Here is a 14,007-nt window from a genome sequence, read left to right as displayed (position 1 = left end):
CATTGTCTTTTAATCACATATCTGTTATTGGAAAGAAGAGGTTTATTCTACACCAAAGTGCAAAAAGCTGTGTTCATAGGTAAGGCAATGTATTCAAACTTCTTTATACACAATATTCTTAAGTAAAAATAATTAGACCAAATTCTGCAAAACAGTGTGATGGACAGAATAATCTAATGGTAGAGTATTTGTTTTTCAAAAGCAGATTAAACAAAATGCGCAATATACTGGATTTTTTCTTTTTTTTAGGAAGTATAAGAGACAGTAATATTTTGGTTTTAAAAAAAAGTATCAGTGGATGCCAGTCACGATAAAATCTGAACTGCTCTGTTTATTAAAAGCCCTGACATGGTCAAAATAAAATCACTAGTCATGAAGTGTAAAACAAAGCTACAAGAGTCATTCTACATCTTGTTTGTTATATTGGTTTAGTCTACTGCTTCATACCTATGAAATCAAACACACAAAGTATGTGAGAAAGTTTTATCATTTTTAGAATCAAAATATCCCTTAAAATATTTACATTTTACAGTAAAAAGGATAGCAAAACACAAGATAATGTACAAGCTTAGGTATTCAAGTTTTTGAAGCATGAAAAATTATGGGAAAATTAACTGACTAGTAACAAATCATAGTTTAAAGAATATAGTTTAAAAAATGTTCTTATTAAAACAAGTGCAGTTTAAAGCAATAACATTTGGACAGCTCAGCCTTCTAATTTCTGGTCACAAACTGCTTCAGATGCTTGAGAAATACTTGATAACTACTGGAAATACTGCTGAATTTTTATTGTATTAGTGAATCATTAAAAAAACTTCACACCACTCAACATATGCTGTATTTTGTGTTGTAATGTATAAGGGTTACTAAGACTCTGCTACAGTCCTCAAAAACAGTGCAATTTAAAAACAAGGCTATTATTTGAAATTCACTTTTAAATTTACTGGAGCATCTTAAAACAGAAGAGAGCACAAATTACCAAAGGCAGCAACTATAATGCATACTTGACTAAAGCCAACTTCATCAACTAAGAAATTTCTAAGCCTTTATTGCATATTAATAAAAGAAATCTTTAAAATTTTGAATATACAGCAATGTAAAATTCTGAAAAATATTAAACTCCTATTTCTAGGAATAGTTGGTATAATGTAAAAAGATGAGTATTGGTACACAGCTTTGTACCAAAACACAGACTTGTTTTTGCAAAACACCAACAATGAATAAAAAAAGATGGCACAATCCTAGCAGGCATTTTTACAAAACTTTAGGACACAACTAACAATTATTTAAATAGGATTTTGAAAGACTGCCTGCCTTTTTTTACCTTTTGCTTTTAGCTCTGTCATTGTGGTCCCTGTCTTTGTGATGTCTGTCTCTGTTCTTTTCACTTTCTCGTTCTCTATGTCTCTCCCTACTTTTCTCCCTCTCTTTATCCTTTTCATGAGAATGTTCTTCACTTTTAGGTTTATCTATCTTTTTTTCTGGATTTCTACTCTCCCTGGAGGATTTTGCATCAGATCCCCTATCATTGTGTGACAGTCGTAACCTCTCTTTGTCTCTGTGTCCTTCCTCTCTGCTTTTTTTCTCTCTCTCTTTTTCCTGATTTCTGTCTTTCCGTCTATTCCTTTCAGAATCCTGTTCCCAGTATTTTTCACTGTTCCACTCTTTTTCATGTCTGTCTTTCTTTAGGTGGTGGGATTCACTATAAAATCTTTGTCTATGCTGATCACTTTTTCCCCTACTGAACCCTCTCTCTAAATGTTGTTCTTGTCTGCCCCAAGGGTCACTATGACGTCTTTCTGGTCTTTTATTGTCTTTACTCTGATAAAAGTTTTCTGGACCTGGAAATCTTGATTGTTTATGAGCCAGCAATGGCCCTTGCACAATGGGTCCAACATAATGCGGTGGCTGACCTGACAAATGAACAACAGGTGGCCATGGCATCATAGGATTTTGAGCGAAACCAAAACCTGGAGGAGGAAGAAGTGGAGGTGGTAAATGAGGAGGAAATCCAAACATGGGGCTGTTCTGGGGGGGGAAGTTAGGAGGTGAAAGTGTTTGAAACTGAAATCCAGGTAGATTAGATTTAAGATGCTGAAAATTGTGCTGCTGAGGTCTAACTGGTGGGAAGTTTCCACTCATAACTGGGCTGGGGACTTTGGAAGTGAATTCAGAATGAGAAGAATTTTCTTTCTCAAAATGAGATGAGGTTGTTGCTGGTCCTCTTCTAAATGAGTGCACTGTTTCAATATTTTTCATCGGTGTATCTTCCTGTAAGTGTTTTGTCTCTTCCGTTTGTGAAGCACATACATTATCTGTTTTAGTTGGAGCAGAGGTACACTGCATCTCAGATGTCTGACTACCACTTTGATACACATTTAAGCCCTTTTCTCCCGACTGCTTATTCTCTATCTCCATTTGCTCACTTCCAGAGATGTCTGACTGTATATTTTGTCTTTCTTCATTTCTGTTAGTGTCCCCTTCCTTATTTTCTGAAGCATTAATCTGTTGGCTTCGTCCAGCTGCTTGTCTTGGGTCCCTTTTAAGATTAATAAACTGTGGAGATTTGGAAGTATTAGCAATCATACTTTCAGAAGAACCTATGTTAACACTGTTATCACCACTTCCTTTACCTGCATTTGATAAGGAAGAAGAGAAACTAGAATTTGTGGTCCTTTTGCTTTCTTGCAAAACATTCTCTGTGTCATACAGCTGCCACTTTGGATCATTTTCTTTACACTCCTCAGTTTCCTTGCTCTGTGACTGAACAGATAAGTTTGCTAAAAATGCTTCTGTAGAAACATCTGGTGGTTTTCCCTTAAGGCTTAAACTTATCAGAGTTCCTACAGTTCCTGCAGAACATGAGGTCCCTGCAACTGGTGTGTCCATTGTTACTGTAACATCAGTGGATTCTTGTGAATCATCTAGTTTAGTCTTAGTTTCTATAACTTCATCAGCAGTTTCTTCAGCAACATTCATTTTTTCTTCTTCTAAGCTTGTCTGTTCAGCAAATAAAGGTATTTCTTGACTAGCACACTGGTCCACCACTGACTGATGGTGTTCATATATCTGTCCTGTAGTACCCAAAAGACTTTGAAGAATATCATCTACAGGCAGTGGTTTATTTGCTAGTTCAAGAGTAGAAGACTGATTTTCCCATCCAACGAGAACTCCAGGAAGAAATCTCAGTGGCTTTGGTGGCTCATGTTTGATGCTTTCTACTACAGGTTCAATAACTGCTGGCATTTCTTCTGTATTAGATTGCTGAGGCTTATTTCTCTGCTTATGTAACACAGTTGTGAAGGAATTAAAAAAATCATTTTCTTCCTCCTCCTCTTCTACTACTACTTCAGTACTAGAGACTTCAGTCTTGCTCAGTTTGCTTTTTTTTTCTGGCGGCAAGTTACTCGGGGCATTTTCAGGGATTTCATCCACAAGGCTAGTGCTAGCACTAATCTGTCTCTTCATTTTTTGGCGAATTATCAAACCCAGCAACAGATTTGGTCGATGTATTTCAATCCCTATGTAAAATCATAAAAGCAATTAATAAATGAAATACATTTATCTGGAGAATCATTTTAATAAAAGAATAACCTATCATATGTCTATAGTATTTTTTGGGTCCCATCAGCCCCCCTCACCCAAGAGATCTGTTCTATTTGAAAAATTAGTTATACTTCTTCAACGATATAGCAAGGACTGCTTCCCAGTATGCTCTCTCCCGTACCTAAAGGTACTGTGTGTTTCAAAGGCTTAAGGCAACCAGACAGCTGCTCAAGCAGTACATCTCATTTTCATGCCATTGCCTCACAGGAGGCAAATTCTGCCCATCAGGTAGTTTGTTTGGGATAACTTAGGTTCCCTTAAAAATGGAGGTCTCCTTTTAGCGATCTGAGTCAACCATATGGGCAATGATAATGCAAGCTTACCATCAACTCTGCAGAACAATGTATCATATTAAAACATAGCAAAAGGTTTAATTTGGGATATTTTAAAATATACCTAAAATGAGCATAAATAATCTTGATATCCAGAAGGACTGGCTTAAATATAGGTAATGGCTATTTCACAATCAAAACACAAACACTGTCAATTTCTAGCCCTCATATTTAAATGAATTTAGCCCAGGGAAATCCTTTAAAAATAAAAATGAACAACACTCAAATATCTTGGTCTACATTCCCAGCCCCACTACAGCAGAAAGGGGATATAAAAGCCACCTTAACTAGTTACTTGGGTTTTCCCCCAACTCAAAGTGGAAGCAATCCTTTGGTGGCACAAACTCCCCTTTCCAGGGCTCCAGCATAATCAAAAAGGCCAAGCAAAAGCAGGTCTGGTTGGAACATCAATGTTTTCATTACGAAGAAAACTGAATATAAAAATAGCATAACAAATACATAATTTTCAAAGGGTCAATGTCAAGGTTGTTCAGCCTAAAAAACGCAGCTCTACACGAACAAGTCTTACCATAAAGAATATAAGTATATATTTTTAGGCTGGCTAAGCCTTGCTGCTATGTAAAAAAGTAAAAATTTCAAATGCTTGACTTGGAATGCAAAATGTAAGTATACAGCTTGTCATCTGTAACTAATATTCACGTATACAAGTGCTAACTGTGATTTTTTTTAGCATATAATTTCTCATAAGTTTCACTTAAAATAATAATGATTCAACTGAAGTTTATTCAGATTTTTGTATGTGTAGGGATTCACAATATTAACTGCCAGAATAAAGAACTGAAACAAATAGACGTTAAAGGGAAGAGTGCTAGCTGTTCTACTGAACATTCTACACCCCACAATCATTTCCCGAAATGGGAACAGAGAATCATAGACTCGTAGGACTAGAATGGACCTCGAGAGGTCTTTTAGTTCAGTGCCCTGCACTCATGGCAGGACTAAGTATTATCTAGACAACCCCGACAAGTGTTTGTCTAACCTGCTCTTAAAAAGCTCCAATGACAGTGATTCCCTAGGCAATTTATTCCAGTGCTTAACTACCTTGATAGTTAGGAAGTCTTTCCTAATGTCCACCCTAAACCTCCCTTACTGTAATTTAAACCCATTGCTTCTTGTCCTATCCTCAGAGATTAAAGAGAAAAAAAAAATTTCTCCCTCCTCATTATAAAAACCTTTTATGTACTTGAAAACTGTTGTCTCCACTCGGTCTTCTCTTCTCCAGACTAAACAAACCCATTTTTTTTCAATCTTTCCTCATGGGTCATGTTTTCTAGAGCTTTAATCATTTTTGCTGCTTTCCTCTGGACTTTCTCCAATGTGTCCACATCTTTCCTAAAATGTGATCTTCAGAACTGGAAATAATACTCCCGAGTGAGGCCTTATCAGCACAGAGCAGAGCAGAAGAATTACTTACCACATCATGCTTACAACACTCCTGCTAATACTTCCCAGAATTATGTTTACATGTTTACAGAATTTTTTGCAACAGTACTACACTGTTTACTCTCAATTAGCTTGTGATCCGCTATGACCCCTAGATCACTTTCTACAGTACTCCTTCCTAGGCAGTCATTTCCTATTTTGTGTGCGCACAACTGATTGTTCCCGTCTAAGTGGAGTACTTTGCATTTGTCCTTACTAAATTTCATCCTATTTACTTCAGACCATTTCTCCAGTTTGTCCAGATCAGTTTGAATTTGAATCCTATCCACCAAAGCACTTGCAACCTTTTCTAGCTCAGTACCATCCACAAACTTTATAAGCGTCTTCTCTCTGCCGTTATCTAAGTAATTGATGAAGCTATTAAACAGAACCAAACCCAGGACTGATTCCTGCAGGATCCCACTCAATATGCCCTTCCAGCTGGACTGTGAATCACTGATGATTATTCTCTAGAACACTTTTCCAACCAGTTATGCACCCACCTTGTAGTAGTTCCATCTAGGTTGTATTTCCCTAGTTTGTTTATGAGAAGGGCATGTGAGACAGTATCAGAAGCCTTACTAAAGTTAAGATAGATCACATCTACTGCTTTCCCCCTATCCACAAGGCTTGTTACCTTGTCAAAGAAAGCTACTAGGTTGGTATGATACAATTTGTTCTTGACAAATCTATGCCGATTGTTACCTATCACCTTATTATCTTCTAGATGTTTGCAAAATGGTTAATTATTTGCTCCATTACCTTTCTGGGTATTGAAGTTAAGCTGACTAGTCTGTAATTTCCCAGGTTGTCCTTATTTCTCTCTTTACATATTGGCACTATAGTTGCCCTTTTACAGTCCTCTGGAATCTATCCCGTCTTCCATTAGTTTTCAAAGATAATCATTAATGATTCAAGTATCGACTCAGTCAGCTCCTTGAGTATTCTAAGATGTATTTCATCAGGCCCTGCCAACTTGAAGACACTTATCTAAGTAATTTTTAACTTGTTCTTTCCCTATTTTAGCCTCAGATCCTACCTTATTTTCACTGGCGTTCACTATATTAGATGTCCAATCGCTACTAACATTTTTGGTGAAAACAAACAAAAAAGTCATTTAGCACTTTTGCCATTTCCACATTTTCTGTTATTGTTTCCCCCCTACATCGAGTAATGGGCCTACCCTGTCCTCGGTTTTCCTCTTGCTTCTAATGTTTTCTTGTTACCTTTTATGTCTCTAGCTAGTTTAATGTTATTTTGTGCCTTGGTCTCTCTAATTTTGTCCCTACATGCTTGTGTTGTTTGTTTATATTCATCCATTATAATTTAGCCTAGTTTCCACTTTTTGTAGGTCTCTTATTGAGCTTTAGATCACTGAAGATAACCTGGTTAAGCCACGGTGGTCTCTTGCCATACATCCTATCTTTCGTATGCAATGGGAGAGTTTGCTCTTGTGCCCTTAAAAATGTCTCTTTGAACAACTGTCAACTCTCTTGAACTGTTTTTCCCCTTAGACCTCCTTCCCATGGGATCCTACCTACCCACTACCTGAGTTTGCTGAAGGCTGCCTTCTTGAAATCCATTGTCTTTATTGCACTGTTTTTCCTCCTACCATTCCTTAGGATCATGAATTCTATCATTTCATGATCACTTTCACCCAAGCTTCCTTCTACTTTCAAATTGTCAACCAGTTCCTCTCTATTTGTCAAAATCAAATCTAGAACAGCCTCTCACCTAGGAGCTTTCTTCACCTTCTGAAATAAAAAATTGTCTCCAATATATTCCAAGAATTTATTGGATAATCTGTGCCCTGCTGTATTACTTTTCCAACAGATGTCTGGGTAGCTGAAGTCCCGCATCACCACCAAGTCCTGTGCTTTGGATGATTTTGTTATGATTTTTTTTTTTTAAAGCCTCATCCACCTCTTGTTCTACTATGACATCACCCTTGTTTTTTTTACCCATTTTATCCTTACCCAGAGACTTTCAACAAGACTTAACAGACCACCACTGCAATGGACTTGAGCACCAAAGGTGCACACATGGGTGAGTTTTCCTCCCCACAATCCAGAATCCTCAGTATCTATAAAAGCTGCCCCAGATTCATATTACTGTTGGCCCCAAGCAGGACCAAGGAACCAGAGACATGACTTCACAATGCCTACACATTATGGGTTCACTTCTTCAAGCTGCACTTCCCTCACCTAAAGCCTTTGTCTAAACAAGAAACTAGCCCTGGTTTAACTAAAAAGGGTTTTTTTGACTCAATTTATGGTTTATCTGCATGACAGCATCCATGAAAATAAATCAGTGTGAATGTGAACAAACCTCTTCCAGAAGTCACTTGCACCACTCTATTCACTGAGCTGTACTAAATATCAGACTCTCTCTCACCTTTCCCTCTATCCCCTGCCACGTAGCAGTGTGGGTTAAACATTAATCACAAGCCAAATAATTTTATGGGTTGGAAACTGGTTTCCAATCTGTTACAGAAGATTCTCATAACACCAGGATGATCAGTAATGTTTTATCCGAATAAGATGCGCAATACTCAGTTTGCTCAAAAACACTGTTATGACTTAAAAAGTTAAACTTTAATTTTCAGGTACATTTCATATTTCATTCATGGGGGAGGTGCCACTATATGTAAATTTCCAAGCTCTGTATTGTACTTACCAGGTCCATCAAAAGGTACAAGATGATGTGGAATTTTGTCTGAGGCACCTAAAGGGATAAGATACAAATCCTTCACTTGCTTCATGTTATTGGCAGCTACACCATAACGCTTCCTGCTGCTGAAGTATGCAAACAGCAAAGCATAAGAAATCTGATCCTCTTCAGTTACCGGGGTAAAGCGAACTACACAAATTTCCTGTTTAAAAAGGAAAAAAAGTAGTATGAAGTGTTTACAAATTGTGTTTTTTAAAGTAAATTTTAATAGTACTTGGTCTTCAAGTAAATATACAATCCACAGAAAAGGGGAAACAACTGACTAGAAAAAGAGATGACAAAATAGAGAGACAGAAGAGTAGGAGACAGCAGAGGAAAGTCTCTCTGAAGCATTAAGAGAAAACAGAATGAGAAGCTTCCAGAAAAAAAAATTACTGATTGTACATGACAAAAAATAAAATATTTTCTCTGTCTGCTGATTCTTGTATACCAGCTTTTTCAGAAGGCATGCCAAATTTTGAACATTTCGTATTTTATTCTACCAACACTCCTTAGCAAAGGACAGTTACTTGTTCCGTAACTGGCGTTCTTCGAGATGTGTTGCTAAGGTGTATTCCACAGTAGGTGTGCGGGCTCGCCACGTGCACCGGTGCTGGAAGTTTTTCCCTTAGTTTTTCCTTTCCCGTAGTGGGGGGGCCCCGTTGCGACCCCTGGAGTCGCGCCGCTATATCATGCCATAAAGGGGGCTGCGCGCTTCCCCCCCACACCCTCAGTTCCTTCTTGCCAGACAACTCTGACAGAGGGGAAGGAGGGCGGGATGTGGAATACAACTGAACAACACATCTCGAAGAATGCCAGTTACGGAACAGGTAACTGTCCTTTGAGTGATTGCTCATGTGTATTCCACAGTAGATGACTCCAAGCTATACCTGATGGAGGCAGGTAGGAGTTTAAGGGTTACGACGGCGGAGCACCACCCTACCAAACCCGGCATCACCCTGCGTGTGGGAGATGATCGCATAGTGCAATGAAAAGAGGACCACGTAGCAGCCCTGCAGATGTCCTGAATAGGGACATGATCTACGTAGGCAGCAGACGAGGCCTGAGCTCTCGTTGAATGAGCCTTCGCTACAAGATGCAGGGGAACCTCTGCCAGGTCGTAACAAGTGCGTACGCATGAGGTGATCCAGCGGGAGATCCGCTGGGTGGATACCGGTCGCCTCATCATGCGCTCGGCAGAAGAAATGAAAAGCTAAGGGGATTTAAGGAATGGCCTGGTTCGGTCTAAGTAAAAAGCCAGTGCTCTGCGCACATCTAGCATGTGCAGGCGTCACTCCTCATTAGAGGCATGGCGCTTAGGACAGAGGACGAGGAGGAAGATGTCATGATCCATGTGAAAAGCCAAGACTACCTTCGGCAGAAAAGCTGGGTGCAGGCGGAGCTGGACCTTATCCCTATGGAAGACCGTATACATGGGTTCAGAGGTCAGGGCCCTAAGCTCTGAGACCCGGCGGGCTGAGGTTATAGTTACCAGGAACGCCACTTTACACGATAAGTGGGACCAAGAACATGTTGCCAAGGGCTCAAATGGAGGCCCTGTGAGGCAGGACAGCACTACGTTCAAGTCTCGGAACGGGAACGGGCGTCTAGCGTAAGGGAATGCCCGATCCAGCCCTTTCAGGAATTGGGAGGCCATGTGGTGTGAAAACAACACGTGGCCCTGCACCAGGGGGTGGAAAGCTGAAAAGGCCACCAGGTGCACCCTGATTGAGGAGGGTGCCAGCCCTTGGGTTCTAAGGGACAGTAGGTAATCAAGGATAAGCTGGACAGATGTGGAGGAGGGGGAAGAACCCCTCTCCCTCGCCTACCTGGAGAACCAATACCATTTGGCCAGGTAGGTTCGATGTGTGGACGTTTTCCTGCTCTTGAGCAGGACCTAACATCCTCAGAACACCTCCTCTCCTCCTCATTCAAGCACGGAGCAGCCACGCTGTCAAGTGGAGCGTGGCCAGGTCGGGGTGGAGGAAACATGAGAGAGGAGGTCCAATCGGAGCGGCAGCCTGCACGGGGAGATGGGGGGTCCACTAAAAGCTGCAGGAGGGTCCTGTACCAATGTTGACGGGCCCAATCTCGGGCTATGAGGATAATCCGAGCCCCATCTGCCTCTACCTTCTGTAGGACTCTGCCTATCAGGGGGAAGGGCGGGAAGGTGTAGAACAGGCGGCCCAACCATGGGATTAGGAACGCGTCCAATATCACCCCTTCGCCCTCTCTCGCCCTGGAACAGAATCGTGGGCATAGGCAATTCTGGACGGTGGCGCATAAATCTACTTGGGGTCCAGTCTCACCCGTCCTTGTCTCAGCACCGCTGGGTCTTGCCTTGCTTCTTGGCAGAGGAGTGGTGCTGACTGGTGGATGGGGCTTCGCTCCGCACCGAGGACGCGGTGCCCGGTGCCGGGTCAAGTCAGCACGCCACTGCCAGGGCCAGAGCCGACTCCATCAGCAAAGCCCAGAGTTGGATCTTATGTTCGCGTTTAGTCCGGGAATTGAAGGACTTATAGATTTTACAACGCTCACTTATATGAGCCTCGCCCAGACAGTGAAGACACTCGGAGTGTGGATCGCTTCTGGGCATGGAATTGTGACAGGAGTCGCACGACTTGAAGCTTAGTACTCGGGGCATGCCCCAAGCCAGGCTACTAACTGGAGAAACTAGTAACAGTTGAAGATCGTACTACTAAGGAAGACACTACAGCAAAGCTGGAGCACAAGTTCCGACTATCTTCATTGGCAGCAAGAAGGAACTGAGGGTGGGGGACAGTGCGTAGCCCCCTTTATGGCGTGATATAGAGGCGCCACTCCAGGGGTCACAGAGGGGCTCCCTCACTATGGGTACTGCTAAGGGAAAAGCTTCCAGCACTGGTGCACGTGGCGAGCACGCACACCTACTGTGGAATACACATGAGCAATCACTTGAAGAAGAATATGTATTCTACACCATTTTTAGTGTTTAAGATATATCATTAATTGCTACAGTGGAAAGGCAAGAACCGTAATACCAGGTATGGGAAAGGGGAAGAAGAGGGAGGAACTCCTTGTCTCTTCTCGCACACAAGGGCAAATCAGAACTGCCTGACTAATGTCTGTATTGACTTCAGCTGGGTGAAAACTGGAGAGAGGGAATGGAGGAGTGACAAGCCAGAAATGAACAGTAGGAAGGAGGGATAAGATACGCTATCAACTCCAAACCCTAGGTCCCAACAAAAATATCAACTACCCTCAAACTGGATTATTTATATTTAAGCATCACAGTAGAAATGGGTCTTCAAGAGTGATTTGAGCAATGAAAGGATAGCAGCCTTATGTATCAATTTTTGCTGTGTACATAAAGTCATACTATTTTCAACAGAGAACTGTTTGAAAACATTATATATACACAATATTGGCACTGCAGCAGACATTTAAGGTCTTCTAATTTAAAGTATAAGCTTCTTCCTTACCTTGGTCCCTGAAGCTTTTATTTTTTCTACATATTCCCAAACAGTGTGAGGTGATATCCTGCCACCTACTTGGATACTATCTGGCAAATCCTGTCAGAAAAGCAGATACACAATTTGAACCCACTGTACACACTGAAATAGATTTCAAAAATAATAGAGGAACTTAGCTCCTAAACGCTTATATTACATATGATTTAGTTTATCAGCAGAAGTTATACCACTTCAGGGAAACAAACTAGTTACCATTAAACCACGGAGTTGGGTTTTTCAATATAAAACCAATAATGTGTAATGGAATCCAAAGTACCTCTTGCATATTTCTACACCTGTAATTATACATCACTAACACCACATATAAATAAAAGATTTTCAGTAGGGCTGTCTATTGATCGCAGTTAACTCACGTGATTAATTCAAAAAAATTAATTAGTTTTAATCACAATGTTAAACAGAATACCAATTGAAATTTATTAAACATTTTGGATGTTTTTTACTACATTTTCATATATATTGTATTCTGTGTTATAATTCAAATCGAAGTGTATATTAGTTTTTATTACAAATATTTGCACTGTAAAATGATAAACAAAAGAAATAGTATTTTTCAATTCACCTCATAAGTACTGTAGTGCAATCTCTTTGTTGTGAAAGTGCAACTTACAAAAGACGGTTACTCACCTTTGTAACTGTTGTTCTTCGATATGTGTTGCTCATATCCATTTCAATTAGGTGTGTGCGTGCCGCATGCACGCTCATCGGAAGATTTTTACCCTAGCAACACTCGGTGGGTCGCCTGGGCGCCCCCTGGAGTGGCACCACCATGGCGCTGGATATATGCTCCTGCCGACCCAACAGCCCTTCAGTTCCTCCTTGCCGGCTACTCCGACAAAGGGGAAGGAGGGCAGGTTTGGAATGGATATGAGCAACACATCTTGAAGAATAACAGTTACAAAGGTGAGTAACCATCTTTTCTTCTTCGAGTGCTTGCTCATATCGATTCCAATTAGGTGTTTCCCAAGCCTTACCTAGGCGGTGGCTTCAGAGTGAGATGTTGCAGAATGCAAAACTGCTGAGCCAAAGGTTGCATCATCTCTGGACTGTTGAACCAGAGCGTAATGAGAGGCAAAGGTATGTACCGAAGACCAGGTAGCTGCACGGCATATCTCCTGGATGGGTACACGAGCCAGGAAGGCAGCAGATGAAGCCTAGGCCCTGGTAGAATGTGCGGTGAGGTGGCTTGAGGAAACATTAGCCAAGTCATAACAAGTACGGATGCAGGCCGTCACCCAAGATGAAATCCTCTGGTAGGAGACAGGTAGGCCTTTCATTCGGTCTTCCACCGCGACGAAGAGTTGGGGCGTTCTACGAAAGGGTTTTGTCCGCTCGACATAAAATGCAAGCGCTCTACAAACATCTAGGGAGTGCAACTGTTGCTCCCTTCATGTTGAGTGTGGTTTCAGGAAGAAGACCGGAAGGAAGATATCCTGGTTGACATGAAAGGCCGATACCACCTTAGGGAGGAACGCCGGCTGTGGTCGCAACTGCACCTTGTCCTTGTGAAATACAGTATACGGTGCATCCACCGTGAGAGCCCGAAGCTCGGAGACTCGTCTGGCCGATGTAATGGCTACGAGAAAAGCTGTTTTCCAGGATAGGTATAGTAGCGAGCAGGTTGCTAGCGGCTCGAATGGGGCAGACATAAGTCTGGATAGAACCAGGTTGAGGTCCCAGGTTGGGATGGGGCGGCGTACCTGGGGGTATAGGCGCCCCAAGCGCTTGAGGAACCTAGAAACCATAGGGTGCGAGAAAACTGAGCGGCCACTCTCCACTGGGTGGAAGGTAGAGATAGCCGCCAAGTACACCCTCAATGATGATATTGCCAGGCCCTGCTGTTTGAGAGACCAAAGGTAGTCCAAGATGGTGGAGATCGGGACCTTGGTAGGAGTAACGTTTTGTGTTTCGCACCAGCAGGAGAAGCGCTTCCACTTGGCCAGGTATGTGGCCCGGGTGCAAGGTTTTCTGCTACCCAGGAGTACTTGTTGTACTGAGGCAGAGCAACGTAATTCTGATTGGCTTAACCATGCAGCAGCCATGCCATGAGGTGAAGGGACTGCAAGTCTGGGTGGTGAAGTCTGTCGTGGTCCTGAGTTATGAGGTCTGGGCGAAGAGGCAGGGTAATTGGGTTGGCTATCGACAGATAGAGCAACATGGTGTACCAGTGCTGCCTGGGCCACGCTGGAGTGATCATGATTAATCGAGCTCCGTCTCCGCGGAGCTTTAGCAGAACCCTGTGAACCAGCGGGAACGGTGGAAAGGCATAAAGCAGCTGGCCCGTCCACAGTATCAGGAAGGCGTCCGAGATCAAACCCAGGGAGAGACCTTGAAAGGAGCAGAACACCTGGCATTTCCTGTTCTCGCGGGAAGCGAAGAGGTCTATGCAGGGAAATCCCCACTTC

General features: G+C 42.0%; 1 protein-coding gene across 8 annotated transcripts in view; it reads right to left on the bottom strand.

The window, feature by feature from the left end:
* Positions 1-305: 305 nt before the first annotated feature.
* Positions 306-14,007, bottom strand: part of PHF3 (PHD finger protein 3) — an 86,688-nt gene continuing 72,986 nt past the window's right edge. For 7 of the 8 annotated variants that reach the window (XM_032796366.2, XM_075063742.1, XM_032796384.2 and 4 more), the window contains 3 exons: positions 11,552-11,641; positions 8,058-8,253; positions 306-3,521 (listed from right to left, as the gene is read on the bottom strand). In XM_032796366.2, the coding sequence (XP_032652257.1) occupies positions 1,321-3,521; positions 8,058-8,253; positions 11,552-11,641 (2,487 nt within the window). In that variant the 3' untranslated portion in view covers positions 306-1,320. The remainder of the gene's footprint in view (positions 3,522-8,057; positions 8,254-11,551; positions 11,642-14,007) is intronic. The other variant, XM_032796399.2, reaches the window with a different exon arrangement.

The sequence above is a fragment of the Chelonoidis abingdonii genome, chromosome 3, assembly GCF_003597395.2.
Source record: "Chelonoidis abingdonii isolate Lonesome George chromosome 3, CheloAbing_2.0, whole genome shotgun sequence".
Classification (NCBI taxonomy): Eukaryota; Metazoa; Chordata; order Testudines; family Testudinidae; genus Chelonoidis; species Chelonoidis abingdonii.
The sequence above is the reverse complement of the archived record's forward strand: the minus strand, read 5'-3'. Positions and strand labels throughout refer to the sequence as shown.